This window comes from Melospiza melodia, chromosome 23 (assembly GCF_035770615.1).
Source record: "Melospiza melodia melodia isolate bMelMel2 chromosome 23, bMelMel2.pri, whole genome shotgun sequence".
Classification (NCBI taxonomy): Eukaryota; Metazoa; Chordata; class Aves; order Passeriformes; family Passerellidae; genus Melospiza; species Melospiza melodia.
Window position 1 is genome coordinate 12771725 of NC_086216.1, and position 26099 is coordinate 12797823.

The 26099-nt window shown below is 57.6% G+C and overlaps 1 protein-coding gene across 1 annotated transcript; it reads right to left on the reverse strand.

The window, feature by feature from the left end:
• Positions 1-596: 596 nt before the first annotated feature.
• Positions 597-26099, reverse strand: NUDCD3 (NudC domain containing 3). The gene is given in 7 exon segments (XM_063175091.1): positions 597-1600; positions 2115-2303; positions 6641-6784; positions 10856-10988; positions 24724-25016; positions 25766-26057; positions 26059-26099. Coding segments are annotated over 7 exon segments (1188 nt in total). The 5' UTR covers positions 26085-26099; the 3' UTR covers positions 597-1489.

Consider the following 26099-nt stretch of genomic DNA (forward strand, 5'->3'; position numbering starts at 1 on the left):
ATGGGGACCGCGGGTGGGCGGCGGGGGGCCCGGGGGGCCCGGTGAGCGCATCGGCACCGGGAGATGCCGGCACTGGGTGGGTGACACCTCGGGCGGGGGCGGCGTCCCCAAAGCACCCCCCGTGTGGAACCCAGCCAGCCGTGGGGATCCCAGAGCCACCTCCCTGCCCCACGGACACGAAAATCCAGCGCCTCTCCCCAGGGATCTCACACCACACCCCGAGGAGTCCAAAACCTAGCCCCCCTCCCCCGGGATCCCACATTCCAACACCCCCGCACCCAAGTAACCCCATAAATCCGGCCCTCCTTCGGGTATCCTACACCAAGCCCCTCCCAGGGATGTCAGAATTCACTCCCTCCACCCCCAGGAGTCCTATATCCACACCCCGAAGGACCCCCAAAAATTCCACTCTCCCCCAGGAATCCCATATCTACCACAACACCCACCCCAGTGTCTGGAGCCCGTGCTGGCAGACAGACAGACAGACAGACAGACACCCCGGGCTCGGTGTCCCCGTCCTTGTCCCCTAAGCAAGGTGATGCTGGAGAATCGGGCACACTCATCTCCCCTGGTGGCACCGAGTCACTCACAGGCCCCACGGTGACATGTGTTTATTGCAGGCTGGGGGTGAGGGGTGGGCAACGGGCCGGGGACCCCCAGCCCACACACCCCGGGGGGAGGGCTGGTGGAAGCTGTGAGAGCCAGGCTGGGCTTGCTGGGGCCTCCTCTCCCAGGCAGACCCCACCCTCAGACCCCCAAGTACCATGCCAGGGAAACCCGTATGTTTCAGGGGCTCCTGCCCAGCTGCTGGCCATGAGGGGTGGGCCTGCAGCCCCCCCAAACGCCAGTGCTGTGGGGAGCACCCCTGCTGCTCCCTGACACAGGGGGAGCAAACCCCAGCGGATGGCTGTGGCCTCTGCCCACTCCCGGGTGTCCTGACCCCGTCCAGTGAGGACGTGAAGGAGGGGGAAGCCAGGAGAAAGCCTCCCCCGGGGCAGCACGGCCCCCTTGGGACACCCTGGAGTGGGGTTGGCGAGAGGATTTGGGGGTGCCAGGTGGGCAGGGTGCTGGCAGAGGCAGGCAGGGGCAGGCTTCCCCATCCCCACTGCCCGTACCCAGCACCCATCTCCACCTGTGAGGGGCAAAGCTGCCCCGTGCCAGGGCAGGGAGGGCTCTGCATCCCCAGAAACCCCAAAAGCAGTATCCTCCTCCACCAAAAACAGTAACTATGCCACCCAGAAAAACATGGAGCAGCTCGAGGTGAGGGGAGGGGAGAGGAGGGGAGGAGAGGGGTCCTGGTGCCCAGGTTGCCGTGGTGACAGGATGTAAATCTGCCCACTTCCTCAGGCTTCCCCTCAGAGCACGGACGGGCTGGCAGCGTGGATCAGTGAGTCCCGGGCACTAGCGCTGGCTGGGAGGATCCTGGTGGGCATCCAGGGGCAGGCACGTCGCCTCTCCCCGCTTTATTTCTCAGTTGTTTTTGCCGCTGTCAAAACTGGACTGCGCCGGGGGAGATGTTGAACATGGAGGGGTCGAATTTCTGGCCACGGAACGGCGAGCCCTCGGTGTCCCAGCCCTTCTTTAACATCTCATGCACCTTCTGCAAAGAGGCGTCCGTCAGCCCGGGGCGACGCCACGCTGCTCCCCGCGCCCCCTGCTCTCTGCAGCTCATCCCACAGGCCCTGGGGCTGCGCGGCCACCTGACCCGCGGGAAGGGGTGTGGGCAGCAGTGCCCCTTCCTGCCTGGCTGGCAGTGGTCACTGCCAGGGGGGGCACACACCATTTCTGTGCCCAGACAGCGCCCAGGGCAGCACCAGGCAGCTCCTGGGTCGGGCTGAGCCCAGACCCATGTGGGTGCAGCCCTGAGCAGGGCCAGCTGGGGAAAGAGGCTCAGGGATGTGGGGCCCACCCCTGGCTTACGGGCACTTGCCAGGGTGCCAGGAAGGGGAAGGCAGGAGTGCATGGCAAAAGATTGATCAGCAGAACCTGACCCCCCCCAAATGTTAGTGTGGGGGGACAAATGAAGAGCTCTGAGATGGAGCAGAGCCATGGGGCCCCTTTTCCTGGAGATGGGACCCTTGAAAGGCTGGTGGCACAAAGCAGCCAGCACCTACCAGCTCATGGCTCTGGGGCTTGCCCTGCAGCTTCTGGTGGTAGTCAAAGGTGAGGCGATCCAGCACGGCGTGCTCCTCCTCGTCCACCGTGGCCATGGAGCGCTCCTTGTTGATCTTGTCGATGTCGATCTGCTCCTCGCCCTCCAGGATGGCATTCCACCAGTACTCATCCCCCTTGTTCAGGCTGATCTGGGGACAAGCTATGGGTCAGCGAATGGGGGGAGCAGCCCCTGTCCTGGCCAGGATGTGGCTGGTACCCCTGCCCACCTCACAGCTCCATGGCAGGGATGCAGAGCTCGGCTGACAGCAGCATGGCGCTTGCCCACCAGTGGAAGCCAAGCTCACACTAATCCAGCCTCACAGCTAGCAGAGGGGTGGCATGCTCGTGCCTCCCTCCCCCAGCAGCCAAAGGCTTTGCACAACGCTGCTGTGGGCCCCCACAGCCCCAGCTCACACCCTGAGGATGAAATCTCAGCCCACGCTACGGCTCCAAGTTGGGACCAGTGTGCCCCAGGGGTGGCTGGGGGTGACACTGGCCTGGGGCCACACGGCCGACACAGCAGCAGTGTCAGAGCCCAGCACTGTGGGATGAGGAGGCTGTGTCTGGTGGAGTGTGGGGTCAGGGACTCTGGTGTGGCAGTGCAGCCATCTTGCCTTTCCCTAACCTAGAAGGAAGCTTGGCCTCAGCTCCCCTGGCTCTGGCTGGTGGGTGGCAGCACGGGTGGCAGAGGAGGCAAGGACATCACCTGCTGCTCTGTGCCACCCCTGCTGACTGCCAGCACCTGCTTCCCGTGGCACCACAGCTCAGCAGCAGCCCCGGAGGGATGGACAAGAAGAGGGGATATCTCCCTGCTCCAGCCAACACCCTCAGTGGGAAAAGCCATCCTGATGGCAGTGCCTTGAACAGAGCTGGCTGGCCAGCAGGGCTGTGCTGAGGCCAGCAAGGGGCATCCTGCAACGGCAACTCCAACTTGCTTTCAGCTTTTCCAGGAAGAGTGGGCTCCTTCCTCCCATGTTATTTTAGCACTAATCCCAGCAGCAGGGCAGATTTATGGCATTCGTCGGCCTCTGCAAAATCATCAATAAAGGCAGACAATACAATTTGCTCAAACCTCCCAGGAAGCTCAATAGCTCCGGAGGGGAGAACACGGACAGCCATTCCTGTTACGGAGCCAAGCTTCTCCGTGGTGTGAAGAAAAGGAACCAATTAATACAGGAGGGGGTGGCTGGGGTTTAATCCTTCTGGGAGAGCAGAGCCGGTAAAATATTCCAGCTTGGGGAAGGCGTTAGTTTTTCCAGCTAGACAGGCATGCTTGTTCTCTTTTTAATTGCACAGTTCCACTTTGGAGGGGAGGGAGAGCCACCGAGGGTTTGCTCCTGGGCTTCCCAACCCTGGGTGGGCAGGTGGGGGAGCCCCCAGAACATCACCCTGAGACAGAAAGCAAAGCGGAGGGGCAGCAGCCCTGACTGTCCACACTTGCAGCAGGAGCACCCTTCGGGCTCCTCAGGTTTGGAACAGGAGGGATGACCCCATGATGCGGCTGGCAAGCTGTGAACTTCCCCAGTGAGGGCTCTCAGCAGTATGGGGAGGGCAGGGCTGAGCACCATGAACTGCATCCCCTCAGCCTCATGGCTCACAGGATGGCAAGCCGAGACTGCAACAAACGTTCAAGGCAGGACTTGCTGAAAAAAGCCCAAGCGCGGAAAACAAAGGCTGAGAGGAAGAGAAAAAGAGAAGGAATGGGAGAAAAATCCTCCACAACGAAAATAATACCAAAAGGAGTTGTGCACAACACCCAGTGGGGATTGCTAAAAACAGCGAGGTTATTTTAATCTCACTTTCAACAAGCAAGCGGGTGTGACAGAGAAGGGAGAGCACAGGGATGACACCCAGGACCAGGGTACCGTGCAGCATGCCACAGGCAGGGGCACAATCCTGGGACAAAATCCTGACCAGGAGCAATGGACAGGGCCCCCCCCCCACGTCACCAGAGCACTGAGGAACAATGCCAGCTGGATTCTGCTGCCGTGCACACGGGTGTGCCAAAGGATGAGATGAGAATCATGTTGGTGTCAGGCTGGGCTCCAGCTGGGAGAGCTCCATGGAGCAGGAGGCGGAAGGCAGAGTGGTCTCTGAATGCTGGTGAGGGGAGTTCTGGGGCTGCTGGAGTGTGAGTGACATAATGAAGATGATATACGAATAAGAACACCAGGCAGGATGGGGGAAGCAGAACTAGGATGGGTTGTAAGGCAAAAACATCTCCCCAAGATAAGAGCTGGAGGAGAAGGGAGTCTGCTGGTGGCACGGCTGTGAATGACATCCCAGAAGGGAGCTGGGAGGAGGCCAGGGAAGCTGAGGACAATGAGAAAGCTGTTACTGCAGCCACCTGAAGAATCTGGGGATCTTGATGATCCCTGACACGCCCTGCAAGAGGACACAGGACTCAACAGCCTCTCTGCACAGAACTGAGATCTTTTCAGACAGACAGGACCAAGCAAGAGATTCCACCTCCTTGGCACCAAGACCAAGTTGTGCTGCAGGGATCACCTCAATTCACAGACCATGAACATGCAGCATGGACAGGGCCACCAAGGTGCCCCAAGCAGTCCCCAAAGCAGGCAGGATCTCCTTGGACTACCCCAGCGCTGGCACTGGGTGAGTTCCGTTTTGGCTACATCCACAGCCTGCCAGAGAATGCCACCCCTGGGTCCCACAGGGAAGCCAGGCAGCACCTTGCAGCTTCTTGCAGGAGGGAGACAGCCCAACTGCTGCATTTGGAGCTCACAGGGAGCAATGGGGCACAGAAAGGGTCCATATGCCCCACAAGCCCCAAATAAACCCCAATGGCCCCATCCGGGCACTGAATGAAGCAATGCCTTCCCACAAGGGTGGGTGTCCCCTGATGAATGAATCGGGAGGAGGCGCAAACCACTCCTGGCTACTCAGCGCATGGAAAAGGAGCTGCTCTTGGGCGAGGATTACTCACTCTGCTCCAGTTACCTTACAATTCTTCAAGCGAGATCTCATCCCACCATCAATATGTTGGCAGCCAGCTGGAGATCCTCACAAGCCTGGGCTCGTGCTGTTCGAGGCAAGAGCCAGCTCTGGGGCTGGGGGCGACGGCCCCCTCTGCTCCCCGCGGCCGCCCCGGGAGGCACCGAGCCGTGCCCGGCCTCTGACGGGCACTCAGGAGACACTGCCTCCCTTGCTGGCGCTGGCAACACCCACCAGGGACTTCCAGGCTTCCATCCACACTGTGGAGCAGACACCCATCGGGCCACCTCCTCTTCAACGGGTTCATGCCTTTCCAGGATTATTGCTTTGTCCCAGATCAGCTAATTTTCAAGATGTTTACGAATATTTACAAAATGCAGGCTAAGGATGCCACTACCACATCCCTTCAGTGGCCTAGCAGCATCAGCGAAGCTCCTCTCCCTTGCAGGGACCTCACTCAACCTTTTGGCACCAGCCTGTCACTCGAGGAACATCCCTGTGGATCAGCAGTGGTCGGGTGGCACTGTGCAGCCTCCCCAGACACCATTCACGGGATTCCTGACTCTGGCAGCACATTTCCACTCCATTTTCCACTGTGAGGGCTTGGATTTGGGTGCTCATCTGCTGCCACCCTCGTGCTACAGGGAGAAAGGCTTAGAGCCAGCTCGTTCCCTCCCAGGAGACAGCACGTGTCCTCTCCTGGGTCTCACAACAGCTTTGTTACTCCTGAAACTCTCCTGGAAAAGCCTCTGGGTGGGAAAGGATAGGGCAAACAAAGATGGTCACAGGTAGCAAAATCCTGCTCCTAGCACAATCCTGGCCCCCAAACTGGCATATAAACTTTGGAAACTGTTTGACACTCAGGATCCCAGGGTGAAGGGCAGAACTCCTGCAGCAGCTCCAGCTGTGGGCACAGCTGAACTCACACCCTCAGCCTGAACATCTAGAGCACTTCGGAAATGAGGCTTGGGGCTGGGAACCCACCAATAACACATAGCTGGGCATCAGCTGCCCTGAGACCTCCTTGACAGGGATGATTTGGGACAACAGACCCACAGCAAACCACAGGCCCGCTGGAGGCAGAGGAGCCACAGTGCCCACCTCAAACAAGCAGGAATCCCATGACAGGACAGAAAGGAATGGTGAGGAACAGGCACCTGCCAAGATGCTGGGGCTGGAGTGGGGCCAGGAGAGTTGGAGGGCAGGGTCAGCACGGCCAGTGTGCAGGACCAGCAGTGCAGTGCAGGGCCCCATGCTGGGATTGAGGACAGAGACCACCCTCAAGTGATGGCTGTGCTGCCTGCCCTCAGCTGGAGCTGGGGACCCCTTTGCCCAGCCCACACCCTGACAGGCAACTCAGGAGTAGGAGGCAAGGCACAGCACACAGGCAAGGGCAGCATGAGCCAGAAGTTGGACAGGCAAAGCCAGACACATCTAGAGCTGGCTCCAACTTCCAGCTGCTCCAGTTTCCTGGGTTAAGCGTGGCAGAGCTGCGAGCCAAGCAGACACAGCTGGTGTAGACCACCCTTACCAAAATACACTTCCCAGGCTCCAGGCTCCACAGGGAACTCTCTGTGTTGATCTTGTGGGTGAGCTTCCCTTCCATGAGGACGTGTTGGCTGCTTCCCTCCAGCACTGCTACACGAATGGCACCACTGCTGATATCCACAGACACCTGGAAACAAACACAGACACGATAATCCGGAAGGCTCCTGCTTCCCTTCTCACTGTGCAAGCTGGGGTTTGGGGTCAAGTGCACTTGCAAGGGGATGAGAGAGAGAAGAGCTTCCAGTCCTGTCTGTAGCAGCAGGGTGAGAATCCCACTGTTCTCTCACAGCAAAGAGCAACAGTTTGGAGGAGAGAGGGAGCCTCTTCAGGGAAGGAAAAGCAGTACAGCCAGCAATCGGGGGTCCCCTGAAGAATTCAAGGCAGCTGGTTCTACCCTGTGCCTCAGTTTCCTCTCAAAGAAGACCAGTAATGCTACAGGCCTCTGAACAGCATTCAAAGGTTGGACATCTACTCGCTGTGAGAGAGCTCTTTAGGGTTTGCCTCTCTGCCACCATGCCAAGCTGGGCATGAGTGTGTGTGATCCTGATAGCTGAGCAGGGGCTGATAGTGTCGGGGTTCCTACACTAGGGCTGCAGTCGGTCATCCCCTATTTGCTGCACCATGCTGAAAGCTTGCTCCTTGGCTCTGCTTCTGCTGCTGGAGGCAGCCCTGGGCTGAGCCCAGGCCTCCCGTCGGGCGTGTGAGGAGGGGCTGTGCGCAGGAGGAATGCTGCAGCACGCTTTCCTGGCTCCCTGCTACAGGGGCAGCTCCGTCCCCAGGAACGGGGCCAGCGCCCGCCCACAGCAGCCATATGGGGAACCCTGCTCCGACCCGCCACGCAGGTGACATGGCTGTCCCCCGGGGAGACAGAGGCAGGCTGTGAGAGGCACGCCGTTCCCCTGGTCTCTGTGGAGACCATATGTTCTCTCCTGTCCCCTCCAGCCCCGAGGTGCCGCCAGCAGAGCCCGCGCCAAGCCAGGGGATGTGGGGAGGACCTGCCTGGGAAGGGGCAGGATTGTGGCCCCCTGCGCTGGCCCGAGAGGAGGAGACTGCAGTGAGATTTGCCTGCATTCTCTCCCAGAGTTCCCCCAGATCTTCCTCCTGCTCTGCAGATCTCATTTGAAATGTTATTACATTATCCATTACCTAGGAGACTTCCAGCAGCTCACTAGCTCCACGCAGGCAGAAGACAGGCAGAGCTGCTCCAGCCAGGGAGGGAGGGCGGCTGTGTGTGACTGATGTCACCGGGGTACAGCCCCCAAAGCTGCTGTGTGCTCCGGCAGGGGCACAGCAGGCCCAGCACACACAGCGCAGGCACTCAGCTCCCGTGGCAGCTGGCAGCAGGACCGTGCTCACGGGACAGGAGGACGGCAGAGGACAGCAGGCTGTCCCCTGGCTGGGATGAAAACACCTCCAGAGGAGGTGCTCCCTCCATGGAGCAGCTCCCTCAGCCCAGTGCTGGCACCTTACTGCAGAGAGGCAGGGGGATGAGGCTCTGCCCTCCACCACCACCATCTGCTCAGGCTCCTGGCTGCAGGGACAGAGCTACTGGTGCTGGCCCTCAGCACAGGACAGGGCCTGCCCAGAAAGGACCAAGGGGAAAAAGGCAAGGTGACTCCTAAGCTGGAGACATGGCAGGCACAGGTCTGTGGCAGGCATTGTGTCTGTGGGTTCTACATGGACAAAAATAACCAAATGTGAGAGGGTTTTATTCACAGGTGGCTGCAAAAGGTATCTGGTGGGACCAAGGGACACCTTTTAGGTAGCTCTGGGACCAGCAATGAGTTGAGAGAGGGAGAAGAGAAACCCAAATGGAAGAAGTCTGGGAAGACTTCACCTTGCCACTTTGCTGTGCAAGTAGACAACATGAGAAGCCATTCCAACACTGCTTCTACCTGCACCTAGCAGGAAGGCCCCACCCAGCACAGCAGCCCCCCAGGAGTAGGGACAGGGGCAGCACATGCCCTGCTGGAGAGCCCCTCCGTGCATGGAGGGACATGTTTGAGAGGACTCAGGTGTGCACAAGGTGGTACCTGTGGACAGCCCTCACCTGGGGAAGGTCAAGAGCAAGCCACAGTACTCGGCAGCTCTGAAGCTTCCTGTGCCTCCCCATGCGCTCCCTGCGAGCACCTCTGCTGCCCAGAACACCTGGCTGCCCCAAGGAAAGCCAGCTCTCGTGGTGTGCTGTGGCCTTTTCACCACAGGGATTTCTGTGCACACCGCACGCCCACGCCCGCCCACGCAGCTCAAACGAGCAAATACAAACTGAGAGAGGAATCGAGCTTGTCTCCTTTTGAGTTCAGCAGAGAGAGGCCTGGAGTCATTATCTCTGTTTGAGCGCTCAGATCCAGGGGCCTCTGCTGCGCCCACAAGTAGATCAGAGCGGGGGGACCATGGGGGAAGATGCTCTCACCTACCCAATCACCCATTCCAGCTCCAAGGACACCTGAGCTCCAAACAAGGAAACCTTAAGCACACCAGAGCAAAATGTGCCATAGCAACAGCCTGAAACCCAAAAAGTGTCATAAGGAAGACTGTGAGCAACATTAGAGTTGGGTGCACTCTGAACTCAGGGACCAAATGCAGAAATTTTTTATCTTGCCTTGGCAGGCAGAAGCCAAAAACCTGGTAATTTTTTTAAAATATGAAGTTGTCTGAATGCAAGAGAATGTTGCTCTTGTGCAAGTACCCATGAACACGTCCAAAGTACATGGAGCTTTTAAATTGCTCTGAGTCCTCCTGCTCTGGCCGAAGCCCCAGCCTGTCTGTTCTCATTCCCTCGAGGCTGGGAATACACAGAATCATTTGGAAATGGAAACTCAGCTGCCAAGAGGAGCCCCAAGGAGGATGGATGAACAAAACACCAGGAAAGAGAGTGCGAGGAGAAGGGAAGTCCAGCATCTGAACAACCAATTGCTTCAAGAGGGCAGCGTGGGCAAGTACTGGGGCAAGGGTGGGCAGAGCCATGCCACGGGCACAGGGGAATGGGGTGCCTTAAAGCCCCCCTGCCCCTTCTGAGGTGCAGGGACTCTTCCACAGCCATGGCACAGTCTTTGAACCAAGGAAAGGTCAGGAAACCATATCCTGTCTCCACTCCTGTGAGCTCCTGCAGGCTCCTGAACCTCTCCCTGGCCAAGGATGGAGCAGACAGAGCCCTGTGTGGGGTTTTTGGAAAGAACACAACTTCCCTAGCATGGAGGAAACTTCCCTAGTCAGGGAGAGGAATCGTGACCAAAGTTTGATGCAGAGGGATGCAATATCCATCTGGACACCCCAGAATCCTTTCAAGAAACACTCTGGGTTTGTTTTAGAGACCCACTGGGAGAGATGCATTTTCCTGGTGCCCTGCTGTGCCTGTGACAGCCGTGTGCCCCCTCACCCCTCTGGCCCGGGCTGCTGCCGCTGCTGCCAGTGACATTCCTTGGCATGCTGAGGAGCTGTGTAGGCTGAAGCCAGTGACAAACTCCAGCGTGCTCCTTTCAGCCACCCTGGAAGCAGAGAAGAGCAGAGGTGGGGGAGCACAGGCTTCCCAAATGGAAAAATAAAGAGGGAAGGGCAGCATTTGGGAAAGTTCTAGCTGCAGCTAAGGCCAGCCATGGGCACACTCCCTCTGGGTCCCTGACCGGGAGGGAACAGAAGAAGTGCAGGAAGAACAGCATGAGCACAAGCAGAACAGGGGAGCTCCTGCCTGAGCCAAAGACAGGAGAGACCTCTCTGTGCATGAAGCCAGCCAGGAGGAGGGGCTGGCCCGCAGCCTCCTCCCCAGGCCGGCTCCCTTCCATCTAGAGCAGGTCAAGCCACACAGGGGCTGTGCCTGATCCAGCTCCCCAGTGCCAGAGGAGCCGTTCCAGCAGCTCCTGCTTCCAAACACAAGGCAGAAGACACTCAGAGCCAGAGGAACAACTGAGGAAGGGCATCCATCCCCAGCCAGGCTCCAAAACACACGTGTGAGTATGCAGGTAGTGGAAGCAGAAAGAAAAAGCACAGAAGGGGTGAGGCAGTGCCAGGGAGCCTAGCTGAGATGGAGCAGAGGACAGTGCAGCACAACAGGAACACGGACAGGCTGTGATCTCAGTCCTCACCAGACTCACACTGTGGAACATGGCACAGCCACATCTTGGTGCTTCAATCCAAAACACGGTCTCCCAGGAAAGCTGTGCACCCAAATGCTACAGAGACACCACTCACATCACTTTACCTGCTTGCCTTTGACAATGTGCTTGGGCACAGGCACTTTAATTTCCAGGTCACTGTAATCTTGGGACCAGGTGTAATTCTCTCGCACAGCTCCGTTGTAGCTGTCGGGGTTTGTCTGGAACTGCTCCTGTCTGCTGTGCGGGGAGAAAGGGGACACAGGTTAAATGTCAGAAAGATCAGAGCCTGGAGAGAGCAGGAAGCCTGAGAATAGCATGCAAGAAACCAAAAGGGAGGGCATAGCTTCCGCTCGGTCCTCCTAGAGCATCTCTCCCTCACTGCTGGCTCTATGGAAGGCAGCAGGTCCAAGGAAGCAGCCCCAGGACAGAAGGACCACAGCCACCCTGCCCACTGTGGGTGATTCACAGTCCCATCTCCCCAGTCTGCTGCAGGGACAACAACCCTGCTGAAAGGACAGGTGCTGAGACACACGATGGTTTGGCTGCCCAAAAGGTGCAGAGCTGGCCCCCAGTGCGTCCAGAGCACCTTCCTGGCCACCTCTGCTCCAGTGCAGAGCTCCTTGTTCCCTCCTCTTCCCATCACAGCCGGAGCACTGGCAGGTGCTGGGTGTGAGCTGTCCCCCAAGCCATTGTCATGGCTGCAGAGGTGGTGGCCTATGGTTGTGACCTGAAAACACAGCAGTGGTTCTCCTCACACTGATTTTAACGTTTGGGAAAACCACCAGCTGTTATGAGCAGGGCAATTGCTCACAGAGAGGGGATGGAGCTGGGGACCAGGATGCCTCAAGAGCCATCCCAGGGTGCCTGGACAAATGAATCGTGAGCAACACACTGAGCACAACACTGTCTCTTTCAGCTGTGGAAATGCCAGAAAAGCTGAGGAGATGGCTGTAGGGGTAAGATGGAGTTTATCACATCAATAAGCAATAATCAATACTGTGTTTCCAGACAAGAAAGGAGATCATCACACCTATATCCCTTTAAACTGCTGGGCTGGGGATCTATTCCACTGAACCCTCACAGAGAGGGCTTTCAAATAAAACCAAATCTCTTCTAAAGATAGCTGTGGTGCTAACAAAAGGCAGAGTTATTTTAAAATGTTTTGATACCCACCTAGGCTTCAATGTAGAGCTGGATAAACATGGGGGTCAGGGACTTACATGAAGGGGGGGCTGGTGAGGAGCAGCCCCCGGGCACAGACAGCTTTGGGGAGCCTATCTTCCCGTGCCCTCTCCCCTCCCGGCACCCGCACTCTGGGGGGCCCTCACCAGCACGGAGTGGGGCTGGCTGCAGCAGCACGGTGCCCTGAGGGTTATGTAAGAGCCACCTATTTAAATTAAATTAGGCTGTAAGACAGCCGGAGGGGGCTGCCGACGTGGCTGCACCTCCCCATTTTTTTTCTCTATGGTTTCACGGGGTGCACCAAGGTTTTCAGCTGCCCTGCTCCACGGCGCACCGGGGTGGTTCTGATCCGCTCCCAGGCCCTGAAGGCGCTGCTGGCACTGGCAGCTCCCAGGCTCCCAGCCTCTGCTGGCTATTTCAGGGGGCATCGCTTCATTTTCGGGCATCTTGGCCTTGGCTGGCAGTCGCCCATTGGGTGCCCATTGCCATGGAAACAGGGTTGGCATGGCAGCGGGCTGCTGCGTTGGCTCCAGCTGTCGCTTCCCAGCCGCCCCCGGACTGGAGGAGTCAAACAGGCTGGAGGGCGAGGAGCCCGGGCTGCAGGCGGGCAGGGGCTGCAGGGCAGGGGCTGCAGGGCCCGCCCCGCGGCAAGGGAACCTGCTGAAGCGCAGAGGCACGGCCCCGCGTTGGCTCACGCGTGCCCTGGTCCCGCCTAGGAACGGCCCAGTGCTGGAACGCAGCTTGGCTCTCGGGGCACAACGTCTCGGAGACCACTCTGCATCGGCCTCTGGCAGCGAGGAGGGTCTGTGCAGCCCGGGGCAGCCTGGCTGGCTGCATGCCCTCACAAGATGTTTACCCATGCTGTGGCATCTGCCCAGGCACGGCACAGCTTCATGGGACTCCTGCCCTCCATCCAGGCTGGCCACAAGGCCACACGGTGAACCAGAGGACAAATCTGACCCAACTTCAAACCCAGCTGGGCTTTTTTCCTCCTAAGAGAGTGTTTCCTTCTAAGCAGTGTTGGCCACTTTCTGTTCTTCTGTGACCTTCAGGGGCAGCAGCATGGAGGGGGTTCGACACCCCACAGTCCTACCTACCCCACCCTTCAGTTCTCTGCAGCCTCCCTCCATGACAAGCCCAATTTTCTGGCTCAGAAGCCACGCTGGCCAAGGCACAGCCCAACCTGGCTCTTCCCAAACCTGCCAGCAAGCCACCTGGAGGAAGCTGGGAATTGCCACCCCAAGTGTCAGTGGCTCCTTGCAATCACAAAAGAACCAGACAAGAACCATCAAACAGCTGTTTCCCCTGTTTCCTCCAGACCTCTCCTGGGAAAAACTCAAAAGGGAGCAGGAGGAGGCAGTGGGCTTATGCCCAGCCAAGGCTCGTGAGACCAGATGCAGATCATCAAAGGTGGGAGAAATGCACTGGTACAAAGGCACAAACGGTGAGATGCCAGCTGCAAATGCCACACAGCCTCAGCACGGATAAAACCAGCAATCACTCACTGTCACAAAGCCACCAGGTCTGCTCTGGATGTGCCTTCTCCTCAGAAGAGAGAGCAGAGCCCAGCCAGGCAGTTCTGGATAGCCCCTCTGGGAGATTACCAAACGCAATCACGCTGCCTACGAGGGCACAGGTGGACTCACCAGCCCCACAGCTGGTGTTAACTGTGCAACAGGGAAACTGAGGCAGGACTTGCTCTGTCCAACGTCTCTCTGCACAGCATAGGGACTGTGCAGGGGACAGCAGCCTTACTCCCAGGCCAACTGTCCCTGTGGGACAGCTCTGTCCTTCTCCAGAGCTGCTAGAGTGCCAGAACTGGAGCACGGCCGGCTGAAGGAGGGACATGTCACCACCACCTCTGCCATCACGTGCAGCTCACTGGACAAGCTCAGCCCCACTGCCTCGGCCCTGCAGCCCCCCACCCAGCTTCAGGGGGAGAAGTTCCACCTGAAGAGTGCCTAAACCTCCCTCCAGCCATGGCTGTTTGTCCTGGGGAGGCGCGTTCCAGTGCCATCACTTCTCCACTCCTCTCCTCCCCAACTCCCAGTCCAAATCCCTCCAGGTGTTTACCCAAGACACCACCAACCTCTGCTTCAGCTCTGTTTCCGATGTTAAAAATCCATGCATGGGCTTTGTACCCCTGAACAGGATCACGGGGGGACTCACGAAGCCTGGATAATTTCACTGCCAGGGTAACTGCCAGCTCTGGAGCCATGGAGGATGCAGGGTGGTGAAGTCAGGCCGCAGCCTTGTTAGGCACTGCTGACAAACGGCTGACAGCTCTACCACCTCCTGGAGCAACTCTTCCTTTCCTGGACACTTTCCAAACAGATCTCTGCCTGGTCCAACTGTGCTTAGCACACACCAGTGGCACTCCAGAATTGGACCCTGCTCCTTGGCTGGGAGGCAGCTTCCCTCACCATTCACAGGAGACAGCTCTGGCTCACAGCAGGTTGGGCCAAGCCATGCCACCATTCCGGAGGTGGCTCTCCTGGCCAAAAGCATCTGCCACGTTGTCCCAAGAGCACCACTGTGCAGGGCGTGAGAGAACCTCCTGCACCAAGACCACGGTTCCTGCTCCCATCCCAGAGCCAGCAGCTGAAGAGAGAGGTCACATCCAGCCCACAGTGTGGGCTGGGTGGTGATTGTCCAGCAGTACGGCCACTCCTGGTGTGATGGTCACTCACCAGACTGCCTGAGCGCCTGCTGGACGGGGGCAGGTGGTGGCAGGACTGAGGGGAGGGAGGGTGACAAAGCACCAGCTTTTAAACCCAAGGGTTTGGCACTGCGTGCACTTGGCTGCCGGGTGGTGGGGATGGTGGGGGTGGGTCTATGTGTTCTGTCTTGTTCTATTTTTGCTCGCAATGTGTCATTTTGGGGGAGGTGAAACCTTTAACAATGCACCGTCGAGAAGCAGCCGATCTGTTCCCCACTCCTCAGAGCCACATGGCGCAGCCGCTGCGTGTCCCTGGCACTGCAGCCACTCCCTCCCTACACCCTGGGCAGCCACACGAGGGGACGGCACTCCCTGAGAGGTGGCAGTGCTGTCCCTGGTGGACGTGCTGGATGTCAAGCCCCATTCACAGATGCCTGGGCATTTCTTGCTCTGGGATTCCCAGCTCCGTGGGTTGGTGACGCACGATGAGCTGAGCAATGTGGAAATGGCAACAACAATCCTGGCTCTGTGGACAGTCAGCTGAACACGTTTCTGTCCTTGGAGCTCAACAGCTGCAGCACCAACTCTGTGAACACTGTGCTGGACACAAACAAAGAGCAGGAAACAAACACACCCAAGGATCTGATTGGTTGAGCTGAGAAGAAGCAGAGCAGCTCACTGAGTTCCTCTTCACTGAGGAGTTTTGGTGCAAGCATGCAGAAGTTGAGGAAAAGTATGAGGAGCAGAGCTGGGAAAGTGTCATGGGAAGGAACTGATATCTCATAATGCCAATGGACCCCCTTTTCCCCCCACAAGAAGGAAAAAATTCCAAGGATTTTGAGAACAACTCAACGAAGGTGATCCTCTCAGCCTGGAGCAGTTCAACTGCAGGTAGCACAGGGCTGCTGGGAACCAGCACCATGTCAGCAATAGCCATCCTCCTGCTGCGGCAGCACTCGGGTCACCCTCCTAGGGTGGCCCATCACAGCCCTGGCAGCTCCAGGCATTCACTCCACCACAGATCCCTGCTCCCTCCTGGGGAAGCTCCTTGCACCACAGCTGCATCCTGCCCTCCCAGCACTAGCGCGGCTGCAGGCAGCCAGCAGGGCAGAAACCACAGAGCAGTGCCACCTAGGCAGGCAGGCAGGCGGATGGCAGAGCCCATTCTGCAACGCTGCAGAAAAGCCACGCTCACCCAAAGACACCAGCACACACAACAGAATACAGATTTGCTGGAATGCAGATTTCCAGAACTTCTGCCTACTAGCCTTTCAGATGAGAACCAAAAGTGCTCAAGATACAGGAAGGTCTGTGCACCCCAAAAAGCTCCTACCAAGCTTCAGCCAAAGCTAAAAAAAACAGCTTCTAAGATTTTGAAAAGGGTAAAGTGTGTCCTCTGCTCCTCAGGGTTCCAGTGTGGGGTCTGTAGCAACAGGCAGGGAATCCAGAGGTTTAACCTCATCAGAAAGCTTCAATCCCAAAGCTGCAGGGACTGTGGGCACAGAAAATCCCAGCTTTGCACTCCTTCTGCAAGCAAGCGGCAAAGGAGCCTCACTCCCACCTCCAGATTTAACATCTTTTGGCATCAAAACATCAGGACAGTTGCACTTTCTGTCTCTGGGCTCTGCCTGGGAAGTGCCAGGGTAGGAAAACGTAGACTGCAGCTCCCAGACCTTCGCTGGGGTCCAGGAGGCACCCAGGGCTCCTCAAAGGCTTCTCTGTACCACCACTTCAACTAATGAGGGCTCCGGCACAGCATTAAGCAAGCTGAATGCCAAATCCCTTCCTTTACAGTTCAAGTCACACTGCAGTCAATAAGCTCCAGGATCCCCTCTGATCCCCTGTGATCCATCCCCATCCTCTGTGACACTCCTTGTCCAGCAGCAAGCTCCAGCCCTGAGCAGCAGTGGTCCAGGGCCCTCCCAATCCTCAGGGTTTCTTCCAACCCAGGTGTATTTGGTTTGCTGGAGAACCACCCAAATCCAGTTTTGGAAAGTCTTCTTCACCCCCAAAGTGAGCAGAGGTCTGTCAACAGTTCCCCATAGCCCATTATCCCTGGGGTCCTCAGCACACATCCCCAGGACTGCACTGTGCAGCTTGATGATCCTGCTCTCAAACACACAAAGTGAAAAATACCAGCCGGGGCCTTCCCCCTCCCTCTGACACCCGACGCACAGCCTAGCCAGGAAGTGCAGCCCAGGCTCAAGCCTGCAGTGCCCACCACCAGCCTTACAAGGACCACGCAATCATGGAATTATTTCCGTTGGGAAAACCCTCCGAGACCAAGTCCAATTGTGTCCCCAGCACCGTCACGGCCACCACTAACTGGCGTACCCAAGTGCCAAATGTGCATGTTTGTCAAACCCCCCAGGGATAAGTACTCCATCATCATGGCCCTGGGCAGCCTGTGCCAGGGCTGGGCAGTCCTTTCCATGAAGAAATCTTCCCAATATCCAAACCAAACCTCCCCTGGCACAACTTGAGGCCGTTTCCTTTTCTCCAGTCCCTTGTTCTCTAGGAGTAGAGCCAGATCCTCTCCTGTCAGACAGTTGTCAAGAGTAAGAAAATTCCTCCTGAGCCTCCTTTTCTCCAGGATAAGCCCCTCCAGCTCTCTCAGCTGCTCCCCATGTGCCTTGTACTTCAAAGGTCACCTCACCTTCAGGAAGCCTCAGAGCTTCAACTTACCACCAGGCTGGGACCAGCAACCAAAAATCAAGCCCATCAGGACACATCCCCCTAGATTCCATTGTGTCACCAAGCCCAGGTGACACAGTGGGAAGGGGTCAAGGCTCCTCCTGGGTACCAGGTGCCCACATGATGCCTTTGCTGCTCTACCCAGCAGCCAACCAACAAATGCACCTGCCTCCTCTGCATCTGGAGCCCCCACCAGCCCCACCGAGGTGCTCTGCCCCCCTCCCTGCCGGGGGAGAGCCCTGCTCTTTTCCAAGCTGGCTTACTTCAGGAGAGCTCTGAGCCTTCCCTTTTGCATCCCGAGTTATTTACAGAGCTGTTCCACAGCGCCAGCTTACTGACATTAGGCAAGTGGAAATGCCACCACCGGCTTGCAGAAGAGTGCTGGAGCGCTGGCACCAGGGGGCTAAATTTCACTACTTCTGGGATATTTAGGTCAAGGACAGCAGGACGTGCCACTGTCTGGAAAAGACCCCTGGGATCTTTATTGTTTGCAGAGCTTATACAACCTTGGGCTTCAGAGATCTCCGGAGGGAGAGACCTGCAGGCAGCCAGCCAGGCTGCCCTGGCAAAGGGGGATAAGGCCAAAAGAACCTGGTGGGATTGAGCTGTGGGAATAGAGGACAAGGTGACCTCTCGGACCCCTGCACCATCAACAGAACCTGGCCCAGTCCAGATAGTTTTCCATGTTGGGCCCCTTTTGGTGAACACTGCAATATTAAACCAAGCAAACAGTGATTGCTTTTTTACCTAGGAATTGGGCACATGCTGTCCCTTGGTTTCCAGCCCTGGGATTTTCTGCTTGTTGAGAGAAAAATTTATAGGTTTTAATTTAGTTATTTTTGGTCCCAGGACCTAATTTTGGAGCTCAGTACCTTGGTAGGGCAACCAAAAGCCTTAGCAGTTCAGCGCAGCACAGGGAAGCTGGCACTCTGCTGCTGATCTCAGCTACCCAACTGGAGGGGCCCGGTTCTCCATGAGAACACTGGAAAATTGGACCCTGACTGCTCCTCATCATCAAATAATAATCCCCCCACAGGGCTGAAGGACCGAGCGTTTAGAAAGGCACTGAGCCACTCTGTATCCGGGTAGGGTGAAAGCGCAGAGAAAGTATCACTGCACCGCTCATTCTGTTCTTCTCCTCTTCCCCCAGCATCTGCTGCTGATGGAGACAGGATATGGGGCCAGATGGAGCTCGGCTGTATCAGGTCAGGCCGTTCTCTGAGCTCTGTCTGACTCCGGCTCATGACAGGCCCTGGCCGTGCTGGAGGAATTCCCTGTGCACAGCCCCACGTGCATAAGAGGAATCGGAACCAGGACAGATTCTCCTTAAATATGGATCAAGATCAGCTCCTTTCTAGGTCAGGCTGGAAAAACAGCATGGACTCTGAGGTGAGCTCCTCAGGAAAGCCCATAGGGGCAGCAGGGAAGGAAACCAGTTTAACTGGCTTCTGGTCTGGACAGTCCCAGACAAAACTGCTGAGCACCTAAGGGTTCCCCTCCCTTTGAGAAAGCTTGGGACAACGCAGTCTCTGAGTCCAACAAAACCAGCCTTGAAGTTAGCAGCATGCAGCAACATCTCCTCTTCATAGCCCTGCTCCCCCAGAGAGGGTGACCAGCAGTGAAATTCCTGTCCCCGGCACCTCAAGGAGGATGCAGCCATGCCAGGAAGCCCATCCTGCAGGCACCTCACAACAAAATGCCATCTGGGCTTCCAGCAAAGCCAAGCCGTTGCTAAGTTGAGTTAGACTCACACAGGCGCCTCATGGAAATTTCCCAGAGCACTGCTGTGTCATCCCAGGGACGCTCCCAGTGCGGCCCACAAAGGGTTAACTCCAGGTGGCCAGGGGTCTGGGAATGGGAGTGGTGGGTCTCAGGAGAGAGCTGGAATGTCAGGAGTTAGCTCACCAGATTAATGCATTTTGGTTCAATCTAGCCAGGGAGTACCGCAGGAGCTTTTGTAGGTCACTGCTGAGCCCCAGCTCCCCTCCCAGGGACAGCAGAGCAATGCCAGGTAGAGCAGCCCGGTGGGGGGCTCACCTGGACCAGGTGAGCGGGGCACCCAGCGTGGCCAGAGCTCTGCTGCTCAGCAGCAGCCTGTCTGCCCTCCTCCTCGGCATTGGCACTGTGTGCACAGAGTGAGCAGAGCCCCTTCCCCAGTCACAGGCTCCGCAACACCTGAAGGGTCTCCTCCAAGGAGCCATGAAGAGCCCCCTCCTCACCTCAGCCCACTCCTCTTGCTGCCCCTTTTCTCTCCACACCACAGAAGGTGAATGGCTGAGGCCACAGACACCCCAGGGCTTCTGCCCCGCACGTTGCAGTGCCCAGCAGCAGCCAAAGGGTTCCTCAGGAATGAGGCACTTGCACATCCTCCTGGCCCACCTGGCATGGTGTTCTGCGCCCCAGAGGCCCTGCTTCCTGGGTCTCCATACCCAAAGATCCTCCTCTCAGAGACCTCGCCTGCCCAGATCATCTCTAAGGCACAGACCAGAGCTGCCCCATCCTGAGCACACCTGGCTGGAGCACCTGGGAGAGACACGAGCTGGAGGGAGAAACACATGAAGGTGAGACATTCACCATCATGCACAGGCTTCCAGGACTGCCCTTCCCAGCCTCCTGCACCACCTCCTACCCACACTTGGAGTAAGAGAAGGGACTCACAGGACAGGGGCATGAGAGCTTCCCCCCAGTTCACACTGGGAGAAAGCAAGGAGCCGAGGGAAGCCAGGAACCAAAGTCGTAAAGCACAAGCACAGGCCGGGCTGCGCAGTGCCACACGTGGGCTGCCAGGCTCTATTTTAAATGCTGTGTGGCAAATATATGCAGGATGGAATCCAAGCTGGGGGAAGGGGAGGGTGCTGGGCAGCAGAGGTGTTCAAAATTAGGAGCTGAGCTCAGGCAAGGATGGCTTCTGGGAGCAGATGGGGGAAGAGCCAGAGCTGGGACTGTGCAGCTGCAAGGCGAGGAAGAGCAGCCCCATGGTGAGGTGTGAGGAGGGCTGTGTCCTGCTGCACTCCTGGCAAGGCAGGGACAGCAAGAGAGCTGCCACAACTGGGGCAGCTGCAAGAGGAGCCTGGCTTCTTCTGTGGCATAGAGACCTCTGTCCCTTTGGCACAGCTCTTGGCACAAGTGTCACCCCAAAGACACCTCAGTCCTCGGTGTATCTACACCAGCTGCTGCTGGGTGATCTGGCACAGCAACGTGCAGCAAAAAGGAATTGATTCACCCGCCTTTCACAAGTGAGGGAGTTGGGGAGACCTGGCCGAGCCCCAGACTGAGCCCTGAAAACCTCCACACCTGCAAAACTGGCTTGATTCATCTGGATCAACCTTGAAAAAGCTGCTACCACCTCGCTGTGCTTCATAAGATGTTCCCAACCAACAGCCCAGCACCCGGCGCAGCGCGAGGCTCTGATGGGAGCTGGCAGATCTGGGATGGTACCTGCCCTACATTTCCAGAGCCGTCAGGTTGACAGAATGAGCAAGTTTTTATATAGCTTCTAGTGGCAGCGGTTTTCTTCACCAGCGGCTGGAGGGGCGGGGGGAAGGAAGGGAGATGGAAAATATTTTTGTTTAAGCTCTTTTCTGCATTCCTGCTGCCAGAGTTGTGCATTACTCATGCGCCCCTCGTAGCCAGGCTGGTAGCTCTGGGTTTTGCTCAGAAGGAAGGGGCTGTGGAGAATTAAGCAGTTGAATAAATTATTAATAGTCTGTCGGGGGGTGCCCGCCCGGCCCCCAGTGCCTTTCCGGGGGCTCCAGTGCCCCCCAGAGGCATCGAAACCAACTACAGCGGGACAATCCGCACGCTCCCTGCCCTCCTTCAGCCCGCACACACCCCCTGCTCCTGGCCTGGAAACCACGAGACTCCTGCGACTGGGACAGGGCCACCTGCACCGGGTCTCACCCACCACGGGTTTAAAGTGCCCCCCAAGGGCACCAAGGGGGCTGCAGGTGTTCCACCCCACCAGCAAGTTTGGGGTGGTGGGAGCAGTAGGAGAACAGGGAGAAGAGCCCACTGGGGAGCGCAGAAGTTGCAGTGGCAGCAGCAGGGCACACCCAGGGGAGGGCTGCCACGCAGGGCTCGGTGCTCAATGCCACAGCTGCAGGCTGCAGAACAGCACCTGAGCGTGAGGTCTGACAGGGGCCAAGCTGCAGCAGTGCCAGGACGCACGCAGAGGGTGGCGCTGGCAAGGGTTGAGTTTTAACCAGGCTCTCAGCAGACACAGCGGAAACCATCCCTCTTGGCTCCACCACACTCGCTGTCAGACCAATCCTGCTCTCACACGAGCCCCCACCTTCCTTCCTGATCCCTCCAGTTTCCTTCCTGCAGCCCTGACGTTTGTTTCAGGCAGCTGAACTCTCCTCACACCAGCTGCTGCCCCACAGCCAAAGCCCTGAGGTGAAACTTCTCGGGGCAAACCACAGCAAACGTGGCCTGAACAGGGACAGGAGCAACTGGCACTGAGCCCAGCCCAGCTCCCTCTGCTCACAGCTTCACTGGGCCTCCAACCTCTCCCTCTCTCCTCCTCTGCGAGAAAGCTGGGCTGGACACACCCAGGTCTCTGCTGTGCACTCTGGCAGGGCTTTCTTTGACTTGCTAATTTTGCCCAGGGATTGGGGTCAGACTGGCAGCCCCGGAGAAAATCCACCTTTACCAAGAGAGCTCCAGCACAGGCACTGCAGATGATTTCATTTTTGGCTTTTGGCTTATTTTTACCCCATGGGATGCACATCAGTTACTCACAAGCCCTTTCTCCTCCTCCACTGGGCCAGGTGACTCAGCAGCCACCTTGCCTGCCCCCTTTCCCCCTCCCTGTGGTGGCCACTCCAAGGCTCTTCCCCAGCACAGCTCCAGCCAAGGCTGCGGAACCTGACTCCACACTGTCCTAGAATAATGCAATCATGGAATACCCTGAGCTGGATGGAAGGCACCCACGAGGATCATTGAGTGTGGAGAGTCTGGTTCAAGCATGGCTCAAAGAAAGAGGCCATGAAGGCATACAATTGAGGGAAAAGTAAAAGGTAGTTGTCAAGCAATTCCCAGGCTTGATTCTATAAACAATTAGGCTCTCTCAAGCATCACTTTATAAACAATAAGATTCTCAGACAGTCTTCCCATAACAGGCAAAACACTCTGTCCTTGGGCTCTCTGGGAAAAGATAGCTTCCTGGAAGTTTTGGGAACTTTTCATATCACAGTGAGAACGCTGTCCTGTTTTCAATAAACAATCATAGGTATTGTAAAACAACAGGAGGGGCTAGGAGTTTTCTCTGTTAACCTATCGTGAGCTTGGATTTTGCAATAAGCATGAAGTTAATTGACTGTTATATAAAGTGGCTGATTTAATCAATAAATCGAAGTCAATGCTGATCAATGACAAGGTGGGTTGGCTTCCTTCGCTTTCAACGATTGAGTCCAACTCCTTGCACAGGACAACCTCAACAATGCCACCATTTGCCCAAGAGCGTTGTCCAAATGCTCCTTGAGCTCTGGCAGCCTTGAACACAGAGCCTGTTCAAGTGCCCAGCCATCTCCTGGGGGAAGAACCAAACCTCTCCACTCCTGCCACATATCATCCCACTGTTCCCAAGATTTTGGTCCTCAGACTGTCCCTTCCACTGTCCCTTCCATATGCCAAGGCATATGGAATATGCCCCAAAGTCTGAGCTCTGAATTCTCTATCCCCTTACAGGATTTGGGGTCCTCCAGTGGTCCACTCCTTTCGGCAGCTTGCTCCAAAACTGGCTGGGAGGAGGGAGCTCCAGCCCAAGCTTGCCTCCTCACCAAGCACCAGGGGACAGCAGGGATGAGGCACAGCAAAGCCCCACACATGGTCAGGACCGTTGTGGGGATCAGAGAGGGTTGGCACAGCCACCACACGGGTCTGGCCACAGAACACACCAGGCAGGGGAGGAGGAGATGGAGTCTGCACAGCCAGCTCACAGCGTCACCCCCGACCTGGTCAGCAAAGAAACGCAGCAGTCTGAGCCTCAGCGAGGCATGAGGGCCCTGAGGAAGGGCTGGGCAGCTCTGACCTGGCTCAGGGTCAGGCTGATGCCAGGGAAGGAGGAGTGGAGCCTGTACAGGACCTGCATTCAGGTTCAGAGGGGCCATGCTGGCCCTCCACAGCCCACAGCTTGCTGCTCAGCAGAGCCAGACTGGGAGTGTCCCAGAACCTGTGGAAAGACTGTGACACAAAGACATTTCTGCACAAATGGAGGCTGCTTGGCACTGCTGGAAAGCCACCAAGCTAAAGAGAAAACTCTGCAGCACTTGCTTGATCCTCAAAGCTGGCCCTGCTCTGAGCCAAGGGCTGGGCCAGAGATCTCCAGAGGCTTCTAAAGCCCTTTGGTGCTGCAGCTGCCAGGCCTGCCAGCAGGTAACTCACAGGTACTGCAGGTGTCTGTGCACACTCACAGCATCAACCTGCAGGTATTGCAGGTATCCATGCACACTCACAGGTACCGCAGGTGTCTGTGCACACTCACAGCATCAACCTGCAGGTATTCATGCACACTCACAGGTACTGCAGGTGTCTGTGCACACTCACAGGTACTGCAGGTATCCATGCACACTCACAGGTATTGCAGGTGTCTGTGCACACTCCCAGCATCAACCTGCAGGTATTGCAGGTATCCATGCACACTCACAGGTACTGCAGGTGTCCGTGCACACTCACAGGTACCGCAGGTGTCTGTACACACTCCCAGCATCAACCTGCAGGCATTGCAGGTATCCATGCACACTCACAGGTACCGCAGGTGTCTGTACACACTCCCAGCATCAACCTGCAGGCATTGCAGGTATCCATGCACACTCACAGGTACCGCAGGTGTCTGTACACACTCCCAGCATCAACCTGCAGGTATCCATGCACACTCACAAGTACTGCAGGTATCCATGCACACTCACAGGTATTGCAGGTGTCTGTGCACACTCACAACATCAACCTGCAGGTATTGCAGGTATCCATGCACACTCACAGGTATTGCAGGTGTCTGTGCACACTCCCATGTGGCTTCTGGGACGTCTCCCAGCACGCCAGGGAGTCCAGCACTCACAAAAAGGCTTCAGGACTTCCTCATGAGCCTTAGCAGGTGCCAGAAAAGGGACAGTGCACAGCAAAACCAGTTTGTGGAGGAGCTGCATGGCCCAGCCCAGCTTTGTGGGGCCATGTACAGGATATGCCACCTCTCCTGCTCAGAGCAGAGTGCGAAACCCTGAACCTCCCCCAGGACAACAACTGCTGCCCTGCTGTGGGGAGTTACACAATGCCTCCAGCCTTGGAAGCCTGCAAGGGAAATCCTCACAGCCTCCCAAAGGGCTGAGTACCTGCACAGCAAAGCCAAAACCCAAAAAGGCTGTGCAGGGAACAGTGGATGCCCTGCCCAGGGTTCTTCCTCCCCCCACCAGGAGCATGAAGAGAGTGAGAGAGCCTTACGTGGGCAGCTCTGCTGGGGCAGCAGCCCCTGGGGGCTCCACTGGCGGCGGGCTGGGGGCTGCAGCACCCTGGGCTGCAGCTGGCTCCTGCGTGCCTGCAGCTTCCCCAGCATCTGCTGCTGGGATGTGCTCCGTGGTCTCCACCTCGATCTCCTGAGCCGCAGGACACAGCTTCACCCTCTCGGCGGCTGCGGCTGCCTCCTCTTCCTCCTCCTTCTTCCTCAGCTTGGCCTCGAGCTCGCGGCGCCTCTTCTCATCGTCCTGCCTGGCCATGCGCTCGAACACCCGGAACGCCTGGGGGGAACAGCAAGCACGGGCAGCAGCACAGTGAGCAGCACTGCCCAGACAGGGACAGGAGCAGCATCACACACCTGGGCACCTGCTCCTTCCTGCCCCGCCTCTCTCTGCACCACACACCCACCCCGAGCTGCTGCAGTCACCACAAAAACAGCTCACGACTCTTCGGAAAGTCCAATGGCCGCGTCAAGCACGCCTCAGAAAGCCCTGGGGGCATTTTGGAATTGTTTCTAGGGTTGTGTTCTCAGAGCCAGCCTCTCCCTGGCCTGGGAAGAGGGCTGGTTACTCCAGGGAAAAGAAGAGCAGTGAGATTCAGCTCTTGGCTGGGAGGGGGCTCCAAGGAAGCCTCCCGTTACCCCATATTCCAGGCTCGCCCAGGGACGCCCAGGGACCATTGGCAAGCCGGCACTCAGACAAAGTTTCCAACAGGCAGGCAGGATGAGCTGGCCCGGGAAAAGCTGCAGGACAGCTGAGCTAGCACTGCCTGTGCCCAGGCAGACAGGTGCAGGAGAAGACGTGATCCCAGCAGAGGCAATCCTAGCCCTCAGCTGGCCTCCAGCCCAGCCTGCCCAGTGCAGCTGGAGGTCAGACGTGACCCACAACTGCCCGGAGCTAACCCCGCGGCCGGCCCGATACCAACACCGCCCAGCCGGGGAGACACGGCCCGTGCGGCTCGGCTCCGCGGCAATGAGAGCCCCGGCTGCCGGCAAGGCCAGGCCGCGCCATCCCCCGGGCCCCGCCGGTACCTGCAGGGCCATGGCCTGCGCCGCGCCGGGCGGGAAGCCCAGCCGGTCCCCGGGCCGCAGAAGGAGCCGGTAGAAGTCGGTCTTGCGGTAGAGGAAGCCGAAGAGGATGCGCAGGAATTCCTCCACGTTGCCGACATGCTGCAGGATGCCCAGCAGCGCCTGGTCGTACATGTCAGTGAGCGCGGCCTCCATGGCGGCCCCGGGCCCGCTGTCACGGCAACGGGTTCGGCCGCACTTCCGGTCCGCCCGGAACCCGCCCCGCGCACATCTATTCCGGCCGCCGGGAGGCCCCTCCCGCCCGCTGAGGGTTCCAGGGCATTCCCGGCCTCCGGTG